We start from the raw sequence: 25,831 nt of genomic DNA, 5'->3' as shown, positions 1-25,831 counted from the left end.
TTAACAAGTACTATTATTATTGTTATTATCAATCAGTGGTATTTGAGTGCTTACTACTGGTGCCTCAGTTTTCCAGTCCTGGAGTCAAAATTGTGCTTGGTACATAGTAAGTACTTAACAATTATTATTATTATCATCATCGTTATTAATCAGTGGTATTTGAGTGCTTACTACTGGTGCCTCTTGGTTTTCCAGTCGTGGAGTCAAAATAGTGCTTGGTACATAGTAAGTGCTTAACAAGTACTATTATTATTATCATTGTTATCAATCAGTGGTATTTATTGAGCGCTTACTGCTGGTGCCTCATTGTTTTCCAGTCCTGGAGTCAAAATATTGAGGTATTCTCCCGGGCAACATGGTTCTAAATCTTTATGATGGTTCCGTGTGCTTGAAGAAGAGGAAAGGTACCACATCAAATTCTAATTGAAACGGTGCTAGGGGTTCAGAAACCTTCTGGCTGTGAATCCTCGATAGAAGGAATGAGGGAACCGACCAGGCCCATTGGTGAGGCCGGGTCTTTGGGAGAGGGCGCAGTCGTTGGGCCGAGCAGACGGTCAGCTAACCGGGGTGGGCAGGACCCGGCCTGGATTAGCTGCTGCGATGGGTGGGTGGAACGAAGGCCGAGCCCCGACGTGCTGGCGAGAGAACGAGCGGATGATACGTGCGGCCACCTGCCCCCTGAAGTGAAAAGCCACGGGCGGACGGGAATTAAAAGCTGCACCGAGGCCACGTTTGGCAAGTTTCCAAATCCTTCCTTCCCTGTGGTTCCGTGAACGTTTTGTCGATCTGTGCTTTTGTCATGTTTCCCCAGCTAAGGAAGCACACAAACCCCCCGTGTTTCTCGAGAAGCTGCAGAACACGGGTGTGGCGGACGGGTACCCTGTGCGATTGGAATGCCGCGTCTCCGGAGTGCCGCCACCTCAGATATTCTGGAAGAAAGAGAACGAGTCACTCACTCACAGCACGGACCGAGTGAGGTTAGATGACCCCGGGATAATTTGACGGATCTGGGCCTGCTCCCCGCGATTCCCCACGGCTCTGGACATTCAGTGACGTGACTGCTAGTAAAAAAACAGTCTCCCGAAACTCGAGCTCTGTTAAGATGTGCAAACTGTCGGGGGGAAGCTCTTGACGATCTGCGTAAAAAGCAAGTCCTGCTTAATGTACCAGGGATATACGAGGGGCTTATCGAGCATCTGCAATGAAAGCCGAATCCGATCGTTTTAAAGGCGGTGGCGAAATGGTAGCCGGGGTTTTCCGCCACCGCGGGGGCTCATCTAGAAATTAAGTGCCCAGATGAATTCCGCTCCTTGACATCTGCTCTTATATCTCATTAACCATAATGGGGCTTTGTGTGCCGCTCCAGAAAGAGAGTAGACCCGCGTCGTCGGAAACTTACACGGTTCTGCTTCTAACGATCTAATTTTAAATGATGCACAGTTAAAGGTTTTTCAGAGGCTGAGCTTTAATCACCTCTCTCCTCCTTCACAGCATGCATCAGGATAACTACGGTTACATCTGCCTGCTCATTCAAGGAGCCACGAAAGACGACGCCGGGTGGTACACCGTGTCGGCGAAGAACGAAGCCGGGATCGTGTCCTGCACCGCCAGGCTGGATGTGTATAGTGAGTGACCCCGGCCTCGGGGATTTTACCAAACCCCCTCGGAGCACCTTATACAATTCCACAGTCACTTCCTGCGGAAAGGCTCACGACTATCTTTCTCTTTCTGTTTATAGTTTGTCGACATTAATAGTGACCCCGCAGCAGGAGAACAGATACCCTGTCAAAGTATCACTGGAGATCTTAATCGCAAAGCCAGCATGCTTCTTTACCAAAATTCTTTAGCTTAACAGTAGGCGAAGGCATGATTGCATTTCACCAGGTTTTCCTGGTTTTGAGAGCTCTGCAATGCTAGTGTTAACCCCTCTTCCCTCCTCACCAAGGTGGCCCCAACTTGGGAACTATGTCTCTTTAGTACGATCCGTCTCCTGGGGCTCTCAGGGTGCACATCGATGGCCCAGGAACGCATAGCCCGTTGCTTTGTTAGTCAACCCTCCTAATACAGCCGCAGGTGTGGATTTCTCTGTGAGCATATGTGTCTGTGTGTCGCGTGCGTGTCGACCCTATACGGAAGCCCATCCGACACTGGAGTCGTACTGTATTTACGCATTTTTGAGGAGCCAAGAAAGGATGATTTCTGTAAGCAGTGATTGCTAAGCAAACTGGGCACTGTGGGCAAGGAAGAGAAGAGTAAGGGTGGACCTTCTTTTCTCTGAGACCTGACACAGGAGGAGGGCGGGGTTCATTCCTGCAATGCCTATTGACTGCATGCAGCACTTGGAAAAATGCAATAGCAGTCAATCGCTTACTTTGGCTCCTACTCCCCTTATTGGCAGACTTAAATCTTACGGGACTCCCCATAATAGCCACTCCCAGGTTTGGGGGCTGCAAAGAGATCGCAAAAGTAGGACAGTTATGTGAGAGAATACAGTATTTGTCCCAGAGCACATTAAAGCATCCCTGTTGCGCCTGATTCCGCCTCCTCGAGGAAGGGAAATACTATTGAACTGTCAGACGCTGTCAGCCAAAGGCACCGGAGGGGCAGCGGTGCGGCAGCTGTCGGCACTCACTCCCTTGCCCAGAGATGCTGCCTCCGCGCATCGTAGGGAGGCAAGGATGTGAGCTGTGTCGGGGGTGGCTGTGGCTTCTACCCAGACAAGTGGCTCTTGGCCTGGTTTGGGCAGGAAGGGGCCGCCTTTCCCCTGCACCCCCAGAGCTGCACTTTCTGAAGCAACGGGAGAATTCAGAGAATTCTTGTGCTTTCCAACATCCTTGGTTACAAGATGCTTTATGGGATGGGTTTTTTCCCTCCGCTTTACTCTCCTTCAACCCTCCCTGCCCCTGGATTCTGTTTGGGATTAAACAGACAATAGAGTAGCATGTTGGAGGTAAGGAGGCCCCAGCCCCTGAGACAAATGGGGGAAAAAATACCCAAAAACCCCCCAAGTCTCATACTTCTTAGTTGCTCTGGCTCCATGACCTCCAGAAACAGAACGCAGGTGGGCAAATAAATTTGGCTTTTTGTTGTCGTTTTTTTAAAAGGAAGTCACTCAGCTACTAATTTTGTCACTCTCTGACGTATGAAGGATCGCTGTGTTTTGGCATTACTTCCTGTTGGCTGGGGTCCCCGGGGACTTTCGGCCTTACCTCGATTAAACCCCAACCTCTCCCTTCCCTTTCTCCCACAGCCCAGTGGCAGCAGCAGCCGCAGACCACGAAGCCGAAAAAGGTTCGGCCCTCGGCCAGTCGCTACGCAGCACTTTCCGACCAAGGACTAGACATCAAAGCGGCGTTCCAGCCCGAGGCCAACCCGGCTCACCTGACATTGAATTCGGGGTTGGTAGAGAGCGATGACCTGTAAAATCCAGTATTTCTTTTCTAAGCGGAAACACTGAAAGCCATTGCCTTGACCAACAATATTCCTATGTCACTTTACGTAAAAGGCCGATACACGCCACCAACTACAGGAGATAAAGGACACCTTAACCGTATTGTACCAAATTAATCAAGAGTAGAGGTATCTGGTATAGGTATTAACAGAAATGTACACGAGGCACAGACAAATCACAATCACCATCCAGTTTTAGACCTAGGTTAGAACTGTTCTGAGGAACGGAGCGAGAAATGCCCAAATGCTAACAGAAACCCGTTTGTCAAAAATCAGCACAGCTCATCTGCGTCACACCAAGTGCCTTTAGAGCAGAGCTGTAGGTGCTACCTGGCATCAATGGGAAATGTTTAATCTGAGGCAGTTGGACTCCAGAGAAAACTAAAAGTACGTGACTCCAAACCATCAAAGCATCCCAACAGCTACAGCGAACCAGTGCAATATGTAAGAATGATAAGCGAGGAGAAAGGACAAAGAATTCCAAGCAATTGCCTTGTCTCTGCAGATTGTTTAATATTATATCCCGAGGAAAGGACTCCTTGCCTTAAATGCTATCAGTGTCGACAGCTTTCAAGTATGGTTGATGCCGTCCCTGATTTTTTTTTTCTCTATATATTTTCCTCTCTTGGCCCCTGGCAGGAGCTTATTTACCAATAATACCGAAAGGCTAATTTAAGTATAAATAATTTATCATCCCGAGTAAGAGCTGAGGTGTAATACGATCCGTTCCGGAAAAGGAATCCTGACGCCCAAGGAAGCAAGGCACATTGTAAGTGGAGGAAGGGGGGAAAGGACGTGGTCAGAGCCAGACCTCTCTTTGGGTTTCTTCCAAACGAATCCCAGATTTAATTGCAGAAACACTGCCGTTCCCAAGTCTAGATTTCCGAGGTCAGTTGGAAGTGCAGGTAGCGGGGGATTAGCGGCGGAGTTGGAGCCCGTGGGATGAATGAGCGGCTGAGGCGTTTAGGAGCACAGAGCAAGTGGAAGACGGATCGAGTCTGCAGAACCTGGAAGTGACAGGTCAACAGCTGTAGGTCTAGCGTAGATACCGAAGGGAAGCGGAGGCCAGAGAGGCCGCTGACTTATGCCAAGATGGTTCTGAGGGCTTTTCCCGCGGCATAAGGAATCGGTGGATGGTAAATTTTTGTCCCTCCCCTGCTGCCCCGGCCTTGGAGGAGGAGTGGCCCTGAGCACCGAGGGTGAAGACAATTAAGAACAGAGGCTGCTTTCTGAATGCGAGGAGATTCCACTTCAAACTGGATTGGGTCCAGTCAACCCGACGGGGTGGTTTGGACTCAGAACCGATGAGTTTTAATGGGGAGGAAGGATTGGGCCTGGCCTAAGAAAACACGATGGTACGAAAGTACTTTTGCTATGAAAGGAAAACACTGTATTCCTTATACGAAGCACATGTATCTTTCATTATTTATAATTAAAAGTGTTGAAATCTCAGCTCAGTTATTCAAGTCAGTACTTAGTTTTTGAAAAAAGAATTTTGTAATTGTGTACCACCCCCATATATTTTGCATTACTGCTATCTATTGTATTGCTTTATACCTCTTTGTAAGGACACCAACCAGGTTTTAAGTGATCAGTCAACTTTAGCACGTAAGGTAGCTGTCGCTCTATGCAGGGGGGTACTGGTCTCTCTGACCACACTCCCAAAAATCGCTACGGCCAACTGAAGAGGCAGTATACAAGTCTGTCGTAGACCGGTCCTACCCGTATTTTAGAAAAGTGTATTTTATATCACCTATTGAATTTTTCTGAATGTGATTTTGCTAACTTACTGGTTTTTAGCTTCACTAGCCTTATTTTGCCACCCTTTATATTTATAAAGAAACGACGTACTATCATATATTACTTTGGACTGTTGTGTTGATATGTGGATTTTAAATCAATAAATAATTAAACAAGTTGGTAGTAGTCAGAGATTTTTGGTTATTAATCTTTACTGCACATAGGCTAGGAGGGTTTTGCCTTACGTCGGTTACCTTAGGTCTATAGTACAAGACGATAAATCCAACTAACCTTTCACTCCCTCATCTCCCACTATAAAGCAGTCTGCACACTTTGCTTCTCTGACACCAACCTACTTACTGTACCTCAATCGTGTCTCTTGCCGACCTCTTGCTCTCATCCTCCGCTTCGAATGAACTCTTCCTGACAGACCAAAAACCTACTAAACCACATTTGCAAGAAGCCTTCCCTGACTAGACTCTCATTTCTCCCACTTTCTGCATCTATGAACTTGGGTCTCACCCCTTATTTCTTAGCCCAGACCCACAGCCCTCAGGAGACTTCTTCCTCGATCTGTAATTTATTGTCTATCTTCTCCACTAGAATGTAAACTACTTGAGGACAAGGAGTGTGTCTACCAGCTTTATTGTACTGTGATTAGCACAGTGCTTTGCACATGGTAGATGCTCAAGAAATACCACTGATGGATTGTGCAAGCCGGGCAGCCTTGGCTACTTCCCCTACAAGCTAAAAGAACGCCTGGTGGGAATTGCTTGATGTCACCGGCCTAACAAATCAGGGATGTTAGAAAAATGGTGAGGGGAGAAAGACTGCTAATCCACCAAAGGCCAAGTGATAAATGGAAATGTTTTCACCTTTCACCTCTGATAAAGAAATATCTCCCTTTCATATATCTTTAAAGTAGAAATTGGTACAGTGATGCTTAGCAGAAGAAATCTGAGTTATTACGCTATTCTGCATTTAAAAGATTTAAAAGATTTAAGGAATCTGACTGAGCTGTAAATTTTGCTTTATGGATGTCCAGGGGCTGTTGTCTTAACCTAGGTCAACTTCAAAAGGGACAAGCTAGTCAGTTCAATCACAACTTAAAAAAAAAACCAGTTCTAATAAACATCCATTGTCAAATTATCCAAGCCTTTTCTTCTAAAAACAATTTAACTTTCACAGCGCAAAGGGGGAAAGTGAGCGTAAGAAAGGGCCAGGGTTGTGAATCTAGAATTACAGATTGGGGGGGTGGGGGGAGGTGTGGAAAGAATCTGGAAGCGTATAGAGCCTGAGAAAAATGAAGGGAAAGAAAAGTGGGACCCTAAAAAGACAGGGAGAAGTGCATGAGCCTGGAAAGGAGGGCAGGGCTAGGAATAAGGGGCTTGAAGAAAGAGGGTGAGCAGGCAGGCAAGCAGACAGACAAAAAGGCAGGCAGAAAAGAAAGCCCACGTACGCCAGCACTGAAGTCTTCAATGGAGGAAGAAAGGAGGCTCCAAAGATCAGCCTCTCCAAAATTAATTTTTCTTGTTTTACTGTTTTTAAAGCAATTTCTAATATCATCGAGATCTAAAAATGTACAATTATGGCATCATTAAGCACCTCTTAAGTCAAAGCACTGGGCTAAACATAGGATAGGTATATGATAAGTCTGAAGATTAAAATAGTACAAACTGATAAGCTACCACTTTTTACATCAGAATAAGATGTTATCTAATTATAAAAATATATCATTAAATAAAATGTACTTATTATTGCTACAAAATATTTTCCAGAAACAGCCCATTATTTTAAAATATTCACCAATATTTTTCAAGAGGAATTAAAAAGGCTTCATTTAAAAAAATGTAATAATACAAATAGCATTATCAATAATGACTGCTTAGGACCTTGGTGACCTTGGTGATTTTGCCATGTTTCTAAAATATAATGCCCTTCAAATACATTTTGAAAATTTCAATAAAAATATGAATCTATATTCATCCCTTGTCGCCACATAGGCTGAAAGGCTCACACTTACCAACTCCATTGTATTGTAGTTTCCCAAGCACTTCGTACAGTGCTCTGCACACAGTAAGCACTCAATAAATACCACTGGTTGATTCACTCTTTCACGAGCCCATCTGAAATATATAATTGGTCAATTTTGAGATGCAAAAACAAGTGCTATTACCACTTTTTAAATGCCTCAACATAACTTGGATTGGAACCCAGATTTCTGGTTAAAGTAACTGAATAGGCGAATGATCACTACGTGAAACTAGAATAACTGCTGCTTTTTATAGTTTTGATTACAAAGGTGCTATCGAGGTATGTCGGGAAGGGTCTACAATATTTAGCCAATGATATTATTCCCTCAATTCATATCAGGCAGCATCTTCTCTCTTAAGCTATTTGAGTGTTGTGCCGTTCACATGATAAGTTGCAATCCCCCGTCTACGACCAGAACGTGTCCCGTAACGTAGGGGGATTCTAGAAGAAAGATGACGGCCTTTGCAACTTCCATAGGCTCCCCAAACCTTCCGAGAGGAATATTCTTCTTTATGTAGTCTTCTTTCAAGTCTGCAGTCATGTCGGTATGGACAAACCCTAAAAAAGAAATACTTGGATCATTCTTTGAACTGGTCCATTATCAATCAGTGGAATTTATTGTGTGCTTACTGTGTACAAAATACTGTCTAAGCATTTAGGAGAATACAACACAATAGGGTTGGTAGACACATTCCCTGCCTACGACGACGAGCTTACAGTCTAGAGGGGGAGACATTCACGTAAACAATTTATAGGTGTGAGGGGGAACATATGTTCTGTGCCCATTATGAGAGGGAGTGAATTTCTGTTTAATGAAAATGAGTTTGGACCCCATAATAAATCTAGGCTCAGATCTGCAACAGCAACTTAGATGTGTTGAGGATGGGACAGGTGCAAAATGGCTGCTCGTAAATCCAGGAAGCTCTTAAGAAGCCAATGTACATGAGACCAAGAACCAAACTTCCTGCTATCTGCAATCTTACAGATTGAAGGGTAACACTCCCCGTCTAGACTATAAGCTCATTATGGGCAGTGAACCTTTCTGTTAATTCTGAAGTACTGTATTCTCCCAAGCATTTAGTAGAGTGGTCTCTGCACAGAGTAAGCGCTCAATAAATACCACTGATTGATTGATTCGTAACCTGGACTCTAAAGCAGTTTCACTATGAAGAAGCTTGGTGCTTGGAAAGAAGTGCAGAGATTCCCTCCTGATTGAAAGAGTGACATCTTTGAGACAACTTAGGAAAATAAATGTGGAATACTAAAAGCTTGTTTGATTAGAAGACAAAAAGCACATAGAAGAAGATTAACTAAGTGCTAATGCACATAAATAAGTCTGAAAACTATCTTACACATATAGTTGCCCTATATTTTTGAAGACAACATCAGTGTCGAAGTTCATTTATGAGTCTATGTCAGGTGGCCACATTGCATACAAACAGGCTCTCACGTTAAGAGTACTTGCATTTTACTGAATGGAAACAACTCTTAAAAAGAAAAATGGTCAAACTGAAAAACTACAATCATGTGACTTCGAGATAAATACTTATTCAAAAATGTTCAATTAGAAAACGGCTTACCAGTTAATGAAATTATGAACCAAAACCACTCTCCTTGACTACACTGTAAGCTCCTTCATTGCAGGGATCGTGTCAACTAATTCTACTGAACTCTCCCAAGCACTCAGTACAGTGCTTGGCCCAGAGTAAACACTCAATAAACATCCCTGATTGCCCAACTGATCACTAAGGATTATGGAGAACGAACTGCCTGGAAAATACATGACTTAATTGGCTGTCTCATAAAAGGTATTTTTCAATTTTGTGTCAAAAGATAACCATACCATCACACCCAGTTCTTCCACAGTACGTGCTTTCACTAGGTGTTTTGCATAGACCACATTTAGGAATTAAGGAACAGGCATCTATCTGTGTTTGCCAAGTGGGAACCAAAGGAAACGTACACATATCGGAGGCACACGTAATCTAAGGCGAGTGTTTCTTAATGTGGGTTTCTTTGAGAATGGAACCCCCAATTTTGGAGGATTGGATCCTGAAAACAGACACAATACCAAATAGCTAAGATGACTACTATGATGCTACTCAGAGAGGTGGCAAGGTGAATGGCAGGGAAGCTGATCCGATTCCCGTGGGCTTGCCTCTAACATGTTACATATTCCTGCCTGTGGATACTACTCGTGCCCATCTGCAAATTCCTGCCATCTGCCTAAGAACTGAGTGAGGCTATCTGGAGCATAGGCAGAGAGAAGCACACAGAAGCTTGGAGTCCACTCAATTATCTGTGGTAACAAGGTATTTAACCTGCATAAACAGGGTGCCATGTTGTCACTGGGACATCACAGAAAAATCTCAGCCAGGATAATCCCAGAAAATCTTCCATTACATTCCCAGAAGTAAAGTTTGGATCTGGGAACCTAAAAACACATGGCAACAGTGACTTTTTTTAGGTTTAGATTTAAGAGTAAATTTCAAAAAACCAAGTGGTTGCTTTGGCTTTATTTTTTTAATTCTGAAACCATTAAATCTACACAGGAAAGCATTGCTGCAGTTATTTTACTCATTCCAGCATCTGCAAATAATATATAACCACTGGCACATAGTATGATATTCAGACAATTTTGCTTAATGGGGGAGATCTCAGACTCCAGGATCAATTCAAAACTGAATGTTCCAATTTTGGTCTTGGAGTGAGAAGAATGATGTCACTTACAGGGCAGAGAAGTGAAACCTAACCATGACTGCCAGTAATATAAGGAAACACCAGACCCCTTAAGAGTCAAGAGAAATGCCCCAGAAAAAAAAAAATGTGGACATTTACAATGACCAAACCGCCCAGCTATATTCCCTAACACATTTTGATCCATTTTGTGACCGTGAGAATATAGACAAATAATAATAATAATGGCATTTGTTAAGCACCTACTATGTGCCAAGCACTGTTCTAAGCACTGGGGGGATACAAGGTCATCACGTTGTCCCACATGGGACTCACAGTCTTAATCCCCATTTTACAGATGAGGTAACTGAGGCACAGAGAAGTGACTTGCCCAAAGTCACACAGCTGACAAGTGGCGGAGCCGGAACTAGAACTCATGACCTCTGACTCCCAAGCCCGGGCTCCTTCCACTGAGCCACGCTGCTTCTCTAATCATCACCCGAAAATGCTAAATCAGCTTAAACCAACCAAGCAGAATTCAAATGGCTACCTAAATCTGTGTGAGAATGTAAGGAAACAATTACATTTTTTAAAGAATCTTTTTAAATTCAATCCTAATCTTTAAAAAGATACAGAGGTGTCAAGTAGGCTAGAATAGAACTTGAAAAACCCTATCCTACCCTACATCTTTCCTTTCTAACCCTCACTTAGTCTGGGTACACACTGCCAAATACACGGTCGATCTATGCATAAATGAAATCCCCAAGCAATCTAAATTTCTCACTGCAGCCCACCTTACAACTTCCCTCCCAGATTCTTTACCAGAACTGTTAACAACTAGCAACTTTCATTTGGGTTTCACTTCCTTCCATTTCCCCTCTTTTCCCAGTGGTAGAGGTGCTAATGAGGAGTGAAAAAGTCAAAAGCCCCCACAGCGGGAAGGAAAAAGTCACAACAAATGGCACATCTTGACTAATAGAGAATGGACAGAACAGTAATAGTAGAGTGGCGTGGCTACAGGAGCCACAGGAAACAGCGATAGATCCGGTCATCTTCAATGTCTGCCTTAACCAACACAAAAACCACAGTTTTGAAATCACAGCATTTTCACTTCAACTGAAAAGGTGAAGCTCACTTTTATGTTCTTAGCATTTGTCAAGGAGACATTCTTGAAGGATAAAGTTTGTCTTTCCAAGGAAAATCAAAATTTTTTTTAATGGTATTTGTTAAACGTTTACTGTGTCCCAGGCAATGTTCTAAGCAATGGGGAAGAGGCAAGCTAATTAGGTTGGAGGCAGTCCGTGTCCCATATGGGGTTCACAGTCTTAATCCCCATTTTACAGATGAGGGAACGGAGGGCCAGAGAAGTTACATGACTTGCCCGAGTCACCCAACAGATGAGTGGCAGATCTGGGATTAGAACCCATGTCCTTCTGAATCTCGGGCTCGGGCTCTACCTGCTAGACCACGTTGCTTCTGTTTCATTAATTACTAATTATAATAAGGATTACTTATGTTGATTATCATTACTATTAAGGATAGCTCCTTAATACTATTGAATGAATTAATAGGATGAAAGCTTAGCTTTCCAAGGGAAATATTCTCACTTCATTCTGGAAGGCTCCATATAATGAGACTTTCAGAACACTGCATGAAGTGCTTGGATTTCTTTTATTTTCAAAGACATACGCTATCTGCTAGTGATATTTACTGGGAGCCTGCTACGTGCAGAGCACTGTAGCAAGTGGGGAAAGGAGCACCCTCCCTCTAATTACATCCTAGACGAAGCCTCCCTTTTCCCGAGCTTCCCCTCCCTTCCGCGTCACCTGGACTCTCTCCCTTCGCTCTCCACCGCACTGCCCTTATGTATATATGTATATATATAGAATTCTATTTATTTATATTAATAATAATAATAACAATAATAATGTTGGTATTTGTTAAGTGCTTACTATGTGCAGAGCACTGTTCTAAGCGCTGGGGTAGACACAGGGGAATCAGGTTGTCCCACGTGGGGCTCACAGTCTTAATCCCATTTTTACAGATGAGCTAACAGGCACAGAGAAGTTAAGTGACTTGCCCACAGTCACACAGCTGACAAGTGGCAGAGCTGGGAGTCGAACCCATGACCTCTGACTCCAAAGCCCGGGCTCTTTCCACTGAGCCACGCTGAATATTGATGCCTGTTTACTTGTTTCGATGTCTATCTTCCCCCTTCTAGACTGTAAACCCGGTATGGGCAGGGATGGTCTTTCTTTATTGATGAATTGTACTTTCCAAAGGCTCAGTACAGTGCTCTGCACATAGTAAGCGCTCAATAAATACGACTGAAAGAACGAATGAATTCAGAACTCACACGATCAACGGAACCAAAGGAATGCCGAGTGACGCTCACCCAGGCCAGGGTGCCGGCTCCAGGAGAGGCTGAAAATGAAGTTCGGGGGAGTGGGAAGGTGGAACTGCCTTTGATGTTCCGAAACCTTGGCAGGAAGTGCTTTCCTTCTCCATTCACCGTCCGCTAGAAGGGGAGGGCAACTGGGCCCGCGCCTTCCAATCGTCCCTTTGGGAAGCCATCGGGCAGGACGGCGGTTGGCAGGATCTGTGCACTCAGCAGAAGGCTCTGGGTTTAAATAGCCCCCCAGGATTTGGGCCCAGGACCAACATTAACAAGGCAGCCAGTACACATACTGTTCAAAGCCCGCCGCACCACTTGATGTGTCAACCAGCTCAGATGTCACACAGCGGGTCCTTCTGCCCATTGGCTAGTTTGGGGGAGGCATTAGGATGAAACAAAATACCCCTTGAAGACTTTCCAAAAGAGAATTGAAAAACTCTTGCTCAGCACCTTTCAGCACGCCATAGCTCAAAATCAGCTATGCACGGAGACCAATTTGAAACGTATTCCAAATGGCTTTAGGATAAGCAGCTCTGTGGCAGAACTAGCCCCAAAGCAGAGGCCGATAATGCCATCTGTTCTAAACGGGCATCAAGCTAATAGGAGTTTTCATTTGCTTGGAGCAACTTTTCTCTCAGCACTAATTATAAATACCCTCAGGTGAGAAGGGTGACTCAAGTAATTCTTCACAGATTGTTCTCACATTTGCTTTTTCTAAATCAACTGAGGGAGGAAGAGTTGCACAAATATTGGGCATGATAGTTTCCAGCCAAGATTTAGCCATAATGAGACATGAATGGGTCTCAAAAAATCTTGGGGGGTGGTGGTGCAAGACACAATTTCTTGGTAATGAATTGTCCTTTGAAAGCAATCTAACTATTCAGGTGATTATTATCCAATTTGTTGATTACCTTCTTAGTCTTTCTTCCAGTTCCCTGCCTGTTGAACATTTCCATGCTAATCTGCCCATCAGGCAGGCAAGGAAAACAATAATTGAAATAATAATTGCGGTAGTTTTTAAGCACTTACTAAGTGCCAAGCACTGAGGCAGACACAAGGTAGCCGGGTCAGACACAGTCTCTGTCCCCAACAGAGCTCACAGTATTAATTCCCATTTGAGGCCCAGAGAAGTGAAGTGACTTGCCCAAGATCACTCAGCAGACACATGGTGGAGCTGGGATTAGAACCCACATCCTCTGACTCCCAGGCCTGTGCTCTTTCTACTAGGCTACACCGCTTCTCTAACAAACTGGTTCCATGTAGTTTTTATATGATCTGCAGGTTATAGTTATCTGAGCCCCATTCATCTCCCCAATTAGCCTGATAATCACCCCATTGTGAGCTTCCTTTCCGGAAGTACAGAGTATAAAGCCGACCCGACATCTCTTTGTTGTCCTCTTTATACTTAATTCAGCTATTGAAAAATCCTGTTTATAAACCTGCAATGCTCTTGATCCACAGCATTTAATACATTTCTCTACAGATTAAGAATAACTCAGAAAAGCAAAGTAGTAATAACATTTCTTGTTGGAATCATAAGGTCTGGAACTCCTTCCTCCACAAAATGTGCCAGACCACCACTCTCCCCACCTTCAAAACCTTACTGAGGTCACGTCTCCCGCGAAAGGTCTTCCCCGATTAAACCCTCCTTTCCCCAACTCCCTCTCCTTTCTACATTGCCTGTGCACTTCAATCTGTACTCTTTGAGTATCTGATAATCAACCCACCCTCAGCTCCACAGCACTTATGTACATCTCCAAAATTTACTTATATTAGTGCCCGCCTCTCCCTCTAGACTAAGCTCCTTGTAGGCAGAGGACGTGTCTACCGTTATAATGTACTCCCCTGAGCGATTAGTATAGTGTTCTGCACACAGCAAGTTCTCAATAAATATCAATGACTAGCTGATTAGGACAGGTTAGGGCCTCAATGGACCTGCAGGCTCTTCTGACCACCTCTTCTCCTCCTTCAGTCCTGCCTCCCCAACCTGCAATGGGACTGGGATTCCAGAGCACAATCTTTGGCCACCACTAACTGGCATGTGGGACAACCAGTTCACTCCCAAACCTAGGTTACCACTCCACAGGAGCACTGACTCCTACAGCTGAACTGGAGACACCCAAAATGGTGGCTTTCTGGCCTGATAGCTCTCTGAAGACCACCTCCGCTCAGGACCCACTCCACCCCCTACCTCTTTTTCTGCACGATGCTCAAAATAGAAAGTTGGCAGTCCTTCAAAATAGATACAGCTCTCAACCATTGCTAATGATGGGGAACAGGAATTAATTAAATTCACAAATAATCTCAAATCCTCATATGCAACAGTTTCCAACTCCTCCTCGCCTAAACTCCTATTACCGCTAACAAGTACCAAAATTTGCATCCTGGAGTTTCCACTCTTTCTACTTAAAATCAATCAATAGTACTTACTGGGCAACTACTCTGTGCAAAGCCTCAGAGTTCCTATGGCTGTGTCCAACCTGTGGTTCCTATGGCTGTGTCCAACCTGATCTCCCTTGTACCTACCGCAGCGCTTAGTACAGTGCCTGGCACACAGTAAGTGCTTAACAAATATCATAATTATTATTATGTCCCCAGGAGAGTTCAATAAAATCAGCAGATGTGATTTCTGCTCTTAAGGAATTTACTATTTAGTAGGACACAGACACAAAAATAGATTTCAGGTATGAAAAAGCAACAGAGCCTCCTCCAAGAGGCCTTCCCAGACTGAGCTTCCCCTTTTCCCTCTGCTCCCTCTGCTCCCTCTCTGCTCCCCCTTCACCTCCCCTCAGCTATGCCTCCTTTCCCTCCTTTCTCTCTGCTCCTCCCCCTCTCCCTTCCCCTCAGCACTGTGCTCATTTGTATATATTCTTATTACCCTATTTATTTTGTTAATGAGGTGTACATTCCCTTGATTCTATTTATCGTGATTAAATTGTCTTGTTTTTTGTCCGTCTCCCCCGATTAGATTGTGAGCCCATCAATGGGCAGGAATTGTCTCTGTTACCGCATTGTACATTCCAAGCACTTAGTACAGTGCTCTGCACATAGTAAGCGCTCAATAAATACTATTGAATGAATGAAAGATGTGTACATAAGGTCTCTGGCACATGTGTGACAGAAGTGTTAAAGTGGCAATTTGGTGGACAAAAGGGTGAAGAGATGAAAGGACTAATCAGAGAAGATCTCAGCAGCAGCAGCAGTGGTATTTATGGAGGATTTCTGTACGCAGATCACTGTTCTAAATGCTTCGGTGAGTACAATTACAACAGAATTGGTAGATACATTCCCGGCCCGCAACGTGCTTAGTTTACAGGAGGAGCGAGCAGAGGTCTGCTGGATGTGAAGGGGGGAAGGAGTTTTAGGCAGAAAAGAGGATGTGGGAAAGAGGTCAGCAATAAGAGAGGTGAGTAAAAGATACAATGAGCAGGTTGGCTTAAGAGAAAAGATGTGTACAGGTCAGAGTGTAGTAGGAGAGCAGCAAGAATAAGTAGGGAGCAGAGAGCAGTTTGAGTGCTGTAAAGTCAACAGTCAAAGTCAAACTGGGCTCAGGAGATCAATAAAAGCAGTGAGTGAACAAAAAGGGTGATAGGTACTGCCAAAGATAGGCTAGATATCTGCTGCAATCTAGATAATTAGGTCCTGGATAACTGTAAATAGACGGCAGAACAGCTTTCCTTTCAAGGGAGGTGAAATTTCTGAAAGCATATCCCATAAGGGGTTAGAGACTTCACGGTTTCCATCACATCAGGTGAAATGCAAGATGGCTCAGTCACAGTAAAAAAAGAAAAGCATTTGAATGCCTATACTAAGAAAATACAGTAACATTAAGTGTAAAAACACAAGTATGGGAAAAACATTTTTACTTATCTTCAAAGTACTGGAAATCATAATCCTGTTCAAATGACACAGGAGAGCACAGTAACTTAACTACGTGTTAAAGGGACTGTTTAAAGCACACAGTTAAATTCAGGGTTAAGTACGGTTATAAAGTTCACGTTACAATGAGTTGGTGGTGTAATGAACTACTGAGAAGTAGGCACATACTAACAGTGAACCAGATGTTGAGGAGGGCAAGCAAGAGGGCAGCCACCTGAAATGACAGGTAGCATGATTTGTGCTCAAAGAAAACCAGTTTCTCCGAACTGTATACAGTGGTAGCCAAAATGATTAACAGATTATTGAGAGATGGTGGGAAAACTACGGTTGGTCAGGGAACCTGTACTAGCCCGCAAAAAACAAATGAAAAAAAATCCCAAAACCATTACTCCATATTGTAACAATTAGGAAATACGAGGACACATTAAAGAAACAATTTTGTCAGGTTTTCTTTTTAAAGGGCATTTGTTAAGCTAAATGACTTGCCCAAGGTCACACAGCAGACAAGTGGCAGAGCTGGGATTAGAATCCAGGTCCTCTGATGCCCATGGCTCTGCTGTTTCCATTAGGCCATGCTGCTTCTCAACTGGGAGTTGGAAGTTGATGAGTTATTGGAGTTTTCTCTAGTCACTTTTGTCTCTTTTCCCTGCAATTTCACACCTTCCCTGAGAAATACAGTACCCTAGGAGACACACACAAACAGTTTAATAAACAGTCTGACCTGGGGCAACAACATTCACTCGAATTTTCTTTCTTGCTACCTCCTTGGCAAGAGATCGCGAGAACCCGACCAATCCTCCTTTGCTGGCGCTGTATACACTCTGACCAGAATTGCCCTTTAGCCCAACAACACTTCCTACAGAGAAAAGGCAATAAAAATAAATAAGGTATTTAATGAGAAGGTAATTGGCAATCAATGAAGACTTCAACACATTTCCCTTTGACTTTTGCTAAAATCGGTTGTTTTTTAAATCACCCTTCCCTTTTGGATTAATAGCAATTAATTTTGTCTTCAGGAAAACCTGAACTCAGGAATTTCACCGAAACAGAATTTGGTTTCAAGAGTTTAAAAGATCACTTCACTTTTAACCATATAAATCGATTAGCAGAGACAAAAAAGAGCCTATCTATAGGATTTCAACTACGTTGAAAGACAGTGTAAAATGTCTAATCGTTCTCTCAGTTTCCGACGTGTGCTCAAATGAAGGGGTGGAAGAATAGCTGACCAGGGATCAGATAGCATACGTTCAAATGTTCACTTTTGAATGTTAATGAATGACTGAATACCAAAACATGTCTCCAAGTTATTAAAAACATTAATGAGTGACTTTGGAACTTAACTGATCAAGATAAGGATTTCTGCAAATGGGCTGACTGGAATATTTTTTTTTTGAAGTCACAGATATATCTATAATGCCTAAGGAAGAAAAAGTGCAATCATAAGTAAGAGTTGAAAAATAAAAAGATGTGGTTTTGATTTGTTTTTTGAAATAGCTGTGCTTTTACTTAAGGCTTTTCAAGTGACTTCCCAGGAGAGTGAGTTTTTAATTAACATTCTTGTTATGTTATCAGAGATTCAGAAACCGATAGCTTTGTTTCCATACTTACATATTTATAATAAAACTATATAGTTAAAGCAATTTGAATATAAATTTCTAGGCATATGGAAATCTGTACATATTGGGGAGTGTTCTTCAGTTCACAAAGATGGAAACTCACCTATATTAACAATAGAGCCTCCTTCCTGCTGAATCATATTCTTTATAGCAGCTTTGCATGTGAGCATCGATCCCAAGAGGTTGGTGTGAAGCTGAGACACCATGTCCTCAGTTTTGGTTCTTAACAACAGGCCATCCCTAAAAGAGGAAAGGGCATGTGGGATAGCTAGGAAAACCAGGCAGAATAATAACAATTTGCCCTGGACCATACAAGCTGTAGATAGTGCGACTATTCAAAACAGAAGCCCTGAGAGTTTTTACTTACAAACCCACATAAACACACTCTCTCTCTCTCTCACACACCCACACACATACTCCATTTTTGAAAAGAAATTAAATCGGAAGGAAATAAAGGTTCAGGGTGAAGGACCCAAGAATACTGCTTCCAGTATATTTTATTAGTAGAAATATACAACTTAACAAGGCATTCTCTACTCAATTTCCTGTCCCTACAATATTTCTAGATTGACTTACACTAAGACTAACCTGTTGATGCCGGCAGCATTAACCAGGAAATTAACCCGGCCTAATTTTTTCTCTATTTCTTCAAATGTTTTTTGGACATCTTGCTCTTTGGCAACATCACAGCTAAATGCCAGGTGATCTCCTACACAAACATAAAATCATATCATCTCCCTGAGAGAAAAGTACTTGGAACAGGTAAGCAGGAACATCAAGAACCTTTTAAAAGTAGCAGAGCAAATAAAATAAACCTCATCACCTAAAAGGTTGGTTTACTCATAAGACTTTGCATAAACATCAACAAATTTAACCATTAGTTACTATTTTCCCTTCCATGGTGGACCATTTTGATCCCAAGCTAGTCAATTAACCCTACCATTTCTTTTAACCTCTCCCATTTACAGGCAATTTTCAAAAAATGATGCCTAACTCGGGTGGATTTGGATGGACTAGCCTTCTAAGCTCGGGGTTAAGGTTAGTTTACTTTTTCTCCATACAGACTTCCAGATGCTCTTTAGAGACATGTGTTTTAAATGATTATCATTCAAACTTGAGGATCTGGTGGGCTGAAATACTATAGGAAGTTGTCAGAAAGTGTTTGAACTATGAATCTACAAAATCCCAAGAACTACGTTTGCGGCATATCTTCGAATAACTCCCTTTTATTAGGTGTCCCACCTAAACGCGAATCATTTCTTCAATGGAAAGGGCTTTTCTTTCTAGAATGATTTTGTATTCCTCCACAGCAATATAAAAGTGTACCTGAAGCTTTGGCTTCTTTTACAGAAACACTGCCTACCTCTAGTCGGATTGTAAAAGTTCATCATGTTCCAAAAAGCAAAGCCGTACGGCACTGCCCTACAGATGACGGTTATTTAGGAAAAGACGAACTATTGTAAAGACGAAGACAGGATCAGTTTAGGCCAAAATAAGGCCCTACCTCCCCCACTGGAGGATATATCCAATCCTGAATCACCTGGAGGGAGAATTTTGTTCTTTTTCCAGATCTGACCCGGTTCCAGTGACTTTTGAACATTCTCAAACTATCAAAGGTCTGAATTAATTGGGGCCTCTCTGAGCTACTCAGTTTCCCAGGGCTCCTCCAGGCCGAATCCCACCCCAAATCAGATCCATCTGTTGCCCCAAATCAGATCCAGCCCCTGAAGGTGGGGTGTCAGAGCATTCTTCGACTTGGCATTCATTCACCCCACTTATATCCGTTTCTAATGCTCATTCAGATCCACCTTCATTTTGGAGAACTTTGAAAGATTTTTTTTTTCTTAAATCAAATTACATAATGCTCACCACCACCCCTGTCCCTACTTAACTGGTGCAACTGCACTGAGAGGCTGGGCCCTGAAGTTAGAACTATGAATCGTGTCTTATAAAAATTCTTACTCATCCAGTCTGGTTTTGGTGGGAGAGAGAAGTTTGTCTTAACCCTGGAGTCTGCACTAATTTAGGAGGCTGTTTAGATGATAAAGTAAACCTATGAGATGGCTTCTTTCCTCCCAAAAAAGGAAACTTCCCAGCACCAAACTCCCTCTCAGGTGTTAAATTAGACTGAAGAAACGGTCACTTTCCGGCTACTACAACGCTTCACATATTATTGCTGCCATAAGAACGCTAGATTAAACTTAGAAGACACAGTCTGATTTTTTTGTTTGTTTAAGTCAAGACCAATTAATGCACCTACCCAAGCACTGTTCCTCGCTACTACTAAACCAGGGATTACTCTGGTAAACTGAACAACTGTGATTCTTATTTATCCAGTAAGGAAAACCCTCTTCTGGGGCTGAAACTGGATGCCAAACATAACAAATTCCAGTAAATAGGAGCAGTGCAGCCTAGTAGAAAGAGCAGGGACCTGGGAGTCACAGGCCCTGGGTTGTACTCCTTGCACTTGCCTGCTGGGTGACCTTGGGCAAGTCATTTAACTTCGTTGTTTCTCCAGTTTCCTCAGCTGTAAAATGGGGATTAGCTATGCTCCCTCCCCTTTACTCTGTGAACCCCATGTGGGATGGGGACTGTGTGAGACCTGATTAACTTGTATCTACCCTAGCAATCAGAACAGTACTTGACACCTAGCAAGTTCTTAAATACTAGAATAATAATAGATGTCCACTTTGATAATTCTATGTGGGATACAACCTTCAGTTTGGAGACTCTATGGTTATTTTGAGGCCCTCTAATTAATTCGGGGAAGCAGGGTAGTCTAGGAGGGCTTTGTCTGACATGATTTCATTACCCAGTATCTACCCCAGTGCTTAGTACAGTGCCTGGCACATAGTAAGCACTTATCAAATGCCATTATTATTACTACCATTATTAATAATGATGGTATTTGTTAAGCGCTTACTATGTGCCAAGCACTAAGTGCTGGGGTAGATACAAGGTAATCAGGTTGTCCCGAGGGTGGGTCATAGTCTTGATCCCCATTTTTCAGATGAGGGAACTGAGGGCTCAGAGAAGTGAAGTGACTTGCCTGAAGTCACACAGCTGACAAGTGGCGGTGACAGGATTAGAATCCACGACCTCTGACTCCCAGGCCCGGGCTCTTTCCGCTAAGCCACACTGCTTCTATTATTAATAAATAATAACCTTATTAATAAAGAGCACAGACCTCGGAGTTAGGGTCCCTGGCTTCTAATCCCAGCTCCGCCACTTGTCTGTCACTTCTCTGTGGCTCAGTGACCTCATCTGTAAAACGGGGATGAAGACTGTGAGCCCCACGTGGGTCAACCTGATCACCTTGTATCCCTCCCCAGCACTTAGAACAGTGCTTGGCACATAGTAAGCGCTTAACAAATACCAACTTTACTATTATTATTATGTACCCTTGGGGAAGTCTAACTTTTCTCTGTGCCTCAATTCTGTCATCTGTAATAATGGATTTAACTTATCACTTCCCTCTCCTGTCTAAACCGCGAGCCTCATGTGAGCCAGGGGTTAGGTCTAATCTGAATACCTTGTATCTACCCCAACACTTAGTACAAGACCGTGCCTCACTTTCCTCATCTGTCAAAGGGAGATTCTAATCCCGCCTCCGCCACCTTTCTGCTGTATGACCCTGGGCAAGTCACAGTTTCTCTGGGCCTCAGTTTCCTCATTTGCAAAATGGGGACTCAAAACCCATTCTCCCTCCTACTTAAAACTGTTAGCCCCATGGGAGACCTGATTAAATTGTATCTACCCCAGTGCTTAGTACATTGCTTGGCATGAGAAGCAGAGTGGTTTAGTGGAAACAGCACAGGCTTGGGAGTGAGAGGTTGGTGGGTTCTAATCCCATCTCTCCCACTTGTTAGCTTATGTGAACTTGGGCAAGTCGCTTCACTGCTCTGTGCCTCAGTTCCTTCATCTGTAAAATGGACATTAAAATTGTGAGCCCCAAGTGGGACATCATTATTACTATTAGACAGAGCCCGGGCCTGGGACTCAGAAGGTCATGGCTTCTAATCCCGGCTCTACCACTTGTCTGCTGCATGGCCTTGGGCAAGCCACTTCACTTCTCTGGCCTCAGTTCCCTCATCTGTAAAAAAGGGGTGAAGACTGGGAGCCCTAGGCAGGACAGGGACTGGGTCCAACTTGGTTTCCTTGTAATAGTAATAATAATAACGTTGGTCTTTGTTTAGCGCTTACTAAGTGCCAAGCACCATTCTTAGTGCTGGGGTAGACACAAGGTCACGAGGTTGTCCCACGTAGGGCTCACAGTTTTCATTTCCATTTTACAGATGAGGGGACTGAGGCACAGAGAAGTTAAGTGACTTGCCCCAAGTCACACAGCTGACAAGTGGCAGAGCCGGAATTAGAACCCATGATCTCTGACTCCCAAGCCCGGGTTCTTTCCCCTGAGCCACGCTGCTCATTTTAGTAATCCCAGAATGATTATTATTCCTATTATTATTCATTCATTCATTCACTTCTCTTAGTAAATCCCAGACTCATTATTACTCCTATTCTTCTTATTCATTCATTCATTCAATCGCTTCACTTAGTAAATCCCAGACTGATTATTATTCCTATTATTATTATTCATTCATTCAATTGCTACTCTTAGTAAATTCCAGAATGATTATTATTCCTATTATTATTCATTCAATGGCTTCGCTTAGTAAATCCCAGACTATTATTCCTATTCTTCTTCTCATTCAGTTATTCAATCAATCACTTCGCTTGGTAAATCCCAGACTGATGATTCCTATTCTTCTTCTTATTCATTCATTCATTCATTCAATCGCCTCCCTTAGTAAATCCCAGACTGATTATTATTCCTATTATTCTTCTTATTCACTCATTCATTCATTCGCCTCCCTTAGTAAATCCCAGACTGATTAATATTCCTATTATTCTTCTTATTCACTCATTCATTCGCCTCCCTTAGTAAATCCCAGACTATTATTCCTATCATTATTATTCTTCATTCATTCAATTGCTTCTCTTAGCAAATCCCAGACTGATAACGATTCCTATTCTTCTTCTTCTTCTTATTCATTCATTCACTCATTCATTCATTCAATCGCCTCCCTTAGTAAATCCCAAACAATTATTCCTATTATTCTCCTTATTCATTCATTCATTCAATCACTTCTCTTAGTAAATCCCAGACTGATTCTTATTCCTATCACTATTATTCATTCATTCAATTGCTTCTTTTAGCAAATCCCAGACTGATGATGATTCCTATTCTTCTTATTCATTCATTCACTCAATGGCTCTGCTTAGTAAATCCCAGACTGATTCTTATTCCTATTATTATTATTATTCATTCATTCAATCTCCTCCTTTAGTAAATCCCAGACTGATTCTTATTTCTATTACTCTCCTTATTCATTCAATCGCCTCCCTTAGTAAATCCCAGACTGATTTTTATTCCTTTTATTCTTCTTATTCACTCATTCATTCGCCTCCCTTAGTAAACCCTGGACTGATTCTTATTCCTATTATTCTCCTTATTCATTCACTCAATCACTTCTCTTAGTAAATCCCAGACTGATGATGAATCCTATTCTTCTTCTTCATTCACTGGCTTCGCTTAGTAAATAAGAATAATAATAATGTTGGTATTTGTTAAGCGCTTCCTATGTGCAGAGCACTGTTCTAAGCGCTGGGGGAGATACAAGGTCATCAGGCTGTCCACGTGTGGCTCACAGTTAATGCCCATTGTACAGATGAGGTCGCTGAGGCCCAGAGAAGTGAAGTGACTTGCCTGCAGTCCCCCAGCTGACAAGTGGCAGATCCGGGATTCAAACCCATGACCACTGACCGTACATTAGACTGTGCGCCCGTCAAAGGGCAGGGACTGTCTCTGTTACTGAGCTGTCCATTCCAAGCGCTCAGTGCAGTGCTCTGCACATAGTAAGCGCTCAATAAATGAGAAGCAGCGTGGCTCAGTGAGAAGCAGCATAGATCAGTGGAAAGAGCACAGGCTTGGGAGTCAGAGGTCATGGGTTTGAATCTTGGCTCTGCCATTTGTCAGCTGTGTGACTGTGGGCAAGTCACTTCCCTTCTCGGTGCCTCAGTGACCTCATCTGTAAAATGGGGATGAAGACTGGGAGCCCCACGTGGGACAACCTGATTCCCCTGGGTCTCCCCCAGCACTTAGAACAGTGCTCGGCACATAGTAAGCACTTAAATACCAACAGTATTATTACTATTGAATAACAATGAGACTGTAAGCCCGTCGATTAGACTGTGCGCTCGTCAAAGGGCAGGGACTGTCTCTGTTACTGATCTGTCCATTCCAAGCGCTCAGTGCAGTGCTCTGCACATAGTAAATGCTCAATAAATGAGAAGCAGCGTGGCTCAGTGGAAAGAGCGCGGGCTTTGGAATCAGAGATCATGGGTTCGAATCCTGGCTCTGCCACTTGTCAGCTGTGGCACTGTGGGCAAGTCACTTCCCTTCTCGGTGCCTCAGTGACCTCATCTGTAAAATGGGGATGAAGACTGGGAGCCCCACGTGGGACAACCTGATTCCCCTGTGTCTCCCCCAGCGCTTAGAACAGTGCTCGGCACATAGTAAGCGCTTAACAAATACCACCAGTATTATTATTACTATTGAATAACGATGAGACTGTAAGCCCGTCGATTAGACCGTAAGCCCGTCAAAGGGCAGGGACTGTATCTGTTGCCAACTTGTTCATTCCAAGCGCTTAGTCCAGTGCTGTGCACATAGTAAGCACTCAATAAATACTAGTGAATGCATGAATGCTCTGCACAGAGTAAGCGCTCAATAAATACTAGTGAATGCATGAATGCTCGGCACAGAGTAAGCGCTCAATAAATACTAGTGAATGAATGCTCGGCACATAGTAAGCGCTCAATAAATACTAGCGAATGCATGAATGCTCGGCACAGAGTAAGCGCTCAATAAATACTAGTGAATGCATGAATGCTCTGCACAGAGTAAGTGCTCAATAAATACTAGCGAGTGAATGAATGCTCTGCACAGAGTAAGCGCTCAATAAATACTAGCGAGTGCATGAATGCTCTGCACAGAGTAAGCGCTCAATAAATACTAGCGAGTGCATGAATGCTCTGCACAGAGTAAGCGCTCAATAAATACTAGCGAGTGCATGAATGCTCTGCACAGAGTAAGCGCTCAATAAATACTAGCGAGTGCATGAATGCTCTGCACAGAGTAAGCGCTCAATAAATACTAGCGAGTGCATGAATGCTCTGCACAGAGTAAGCGCTCAATAAATACTAGCGAGTGCATGAATGCTCGGCACAGAGTAAGCGCTCAATAAATACTAGTGAATGAATGCTCTGCACAGAGTAAGCGCTCAATAAATACTAGCGAGTGCATGAATGCTCTGCACAGAGTAAGCGCTCAATAAATACTAGCGAGTGCATGAATGCTCTGCACAGAGTAAGCGCTCAATAAATACTAGCGAGTGCATGAATGCTCTGCACAGAGTAAGCGCTCAATAAATACTAGCGAGTGCATGAATGCTCGGCACAGAGTAAGCGCTCAATAAATACTAGTGAATGAATATCGAAGGACTCCCAAGCCCGGGCGCTTTGCACTGAGCCACAGTGCTTCTGTTAGTAAATCCCAGACGGATGATGATTGCTACCATTCATTCCATCGTATGTGCTGAGCGCTTACTGTGCGCAGAGCCCTGGCCTAAGCGCTGGGCCCAGGCTCTCCCCTCCCCCCCCCCAAAACCATCACTTAGGGGGGGTGCGAGGCCCTCCTGCTGCTGCTGCTGCTGCTGCTGCTGCTGCTGCTGCTGCTCGTCTGCCCTCCGTGGTCCAGCGGCACCTACCCCCAAGCTCCCGGGCGGTGTCCCTGGCCCCGGCCAGGTCCCTGGCCACGATGGCCAGGCCGTAGCCCCGGGGGGCCATCGCCTGGGCCACGGCCTTCCCGATGCCCCTCGACCCCCCGAAAATGGCGCACACCCGCTCCATGCCCAGGCCCGGAACCCCGCCGCGCGGGGCCGCGGGGCCCGGGGGGACGGCGAAGAGGGGCAGCGCA

At 43.7% G+C, this 25,831-nt stretch overlaps 2 protein-coding genes across 9 annotated transcripts in view; one reads left to right on the top strand and one right to left on the bottom strand.

The window, feature by feature from the left end:
- The window catches only part of PALLD (palladin, cytoskeletal associated protein), a 420,168-nt gene extending 414,798 nt beyond the window's left edge, over nucleotides 1–5,370 (top strand). For all 6 annotated transcript variants that reach the window (XM_029076742.2, XM_029076741.2, XM_029076743.2 and 3 more), the window contains 3 exons: nucleotides 812–977; nucleotides 1,492–1,625; nucleotides 3,251–5,370. In XM_029076742.2, the coding sequence (XP_028932575.1) occupies nucleotides 812–977; nucleotides 1,492–1,625; nucleotides 3,251–3,423 (473 nt within the window). In that variant the 3' untranslated portion in view covers nucleotides 3,424–5,370. The remainder of the gene's footprint in view (nucleotides 1–811; nucleotides 978–1,491; nucleotides 1,626–3,250) is intronic.
- On the bottom strand, nucleotides 245–25,831 carry CBR4 (carbonyl reductase 4). 3 transcript variants are annotated; one of them, XM_029076748.2, is made up of 7 exons: nucleotides 25,623–25,830; nucleotides 18,379–18,499; nucleotides 17,894–18,030; nucleotides 16,896–17,030; nucleotides 7,713–7,782; nucleotides 7,214–7,316; nucleotides 245–929 (listed from the first exon to the last, which is right to left on the bottom strand). In XM_029076748.2, the coding sequence occupies exons 1-7, from the start codon at nucleotides 25,762–25,764 to the stop codon at nucleotides 921–923; spliced, it is 717 nt and encodes a 238-aa protein (XP_028932581.1). In that variant the 5' UTR covers nucleotides 25,765–25,830; the 3' UTR covers nucleotides 245–920. The 3 variants fall into 3 exon arrangements, with proteins under 3 accessions (XP_028932581.1, XP_028932580.1, XP_028932582.1); XM_029076747.2 differs by lacking the exon at nucleotides 245–929 and having other exon boundaries at nucleotides 6,704–7,316; nucleotides 25,623–25,831; XM_029076749.2 differs by lacking the exon at nucleotides 245–929 and having other exon boundaries at nucleotides 6,704–7,782; nucleotides 25,623–25,824.

The sequence above is a fragment of the Ornithorhynchus anatinus genome, chromosome 12, assembly GCF_004115215.2.
Source record: "Ornithorhynchus anatinus isolate Pmale09 chromosome 12, mOrnAna1.pri.v4, whole genome shotgun sequence".
NCBI lineage: Eukaryota > Metazoa > Chordata > Mammalia > Monotremata > Ornithorhynchidae > Ornithorhynchus > Ornithorhynchus anatinus.
The sequence above is the reverse complement of the archived record's forward strand: the minus strand, read 5'-3'. Positions and strand labels throughout refer to the sequence as shown.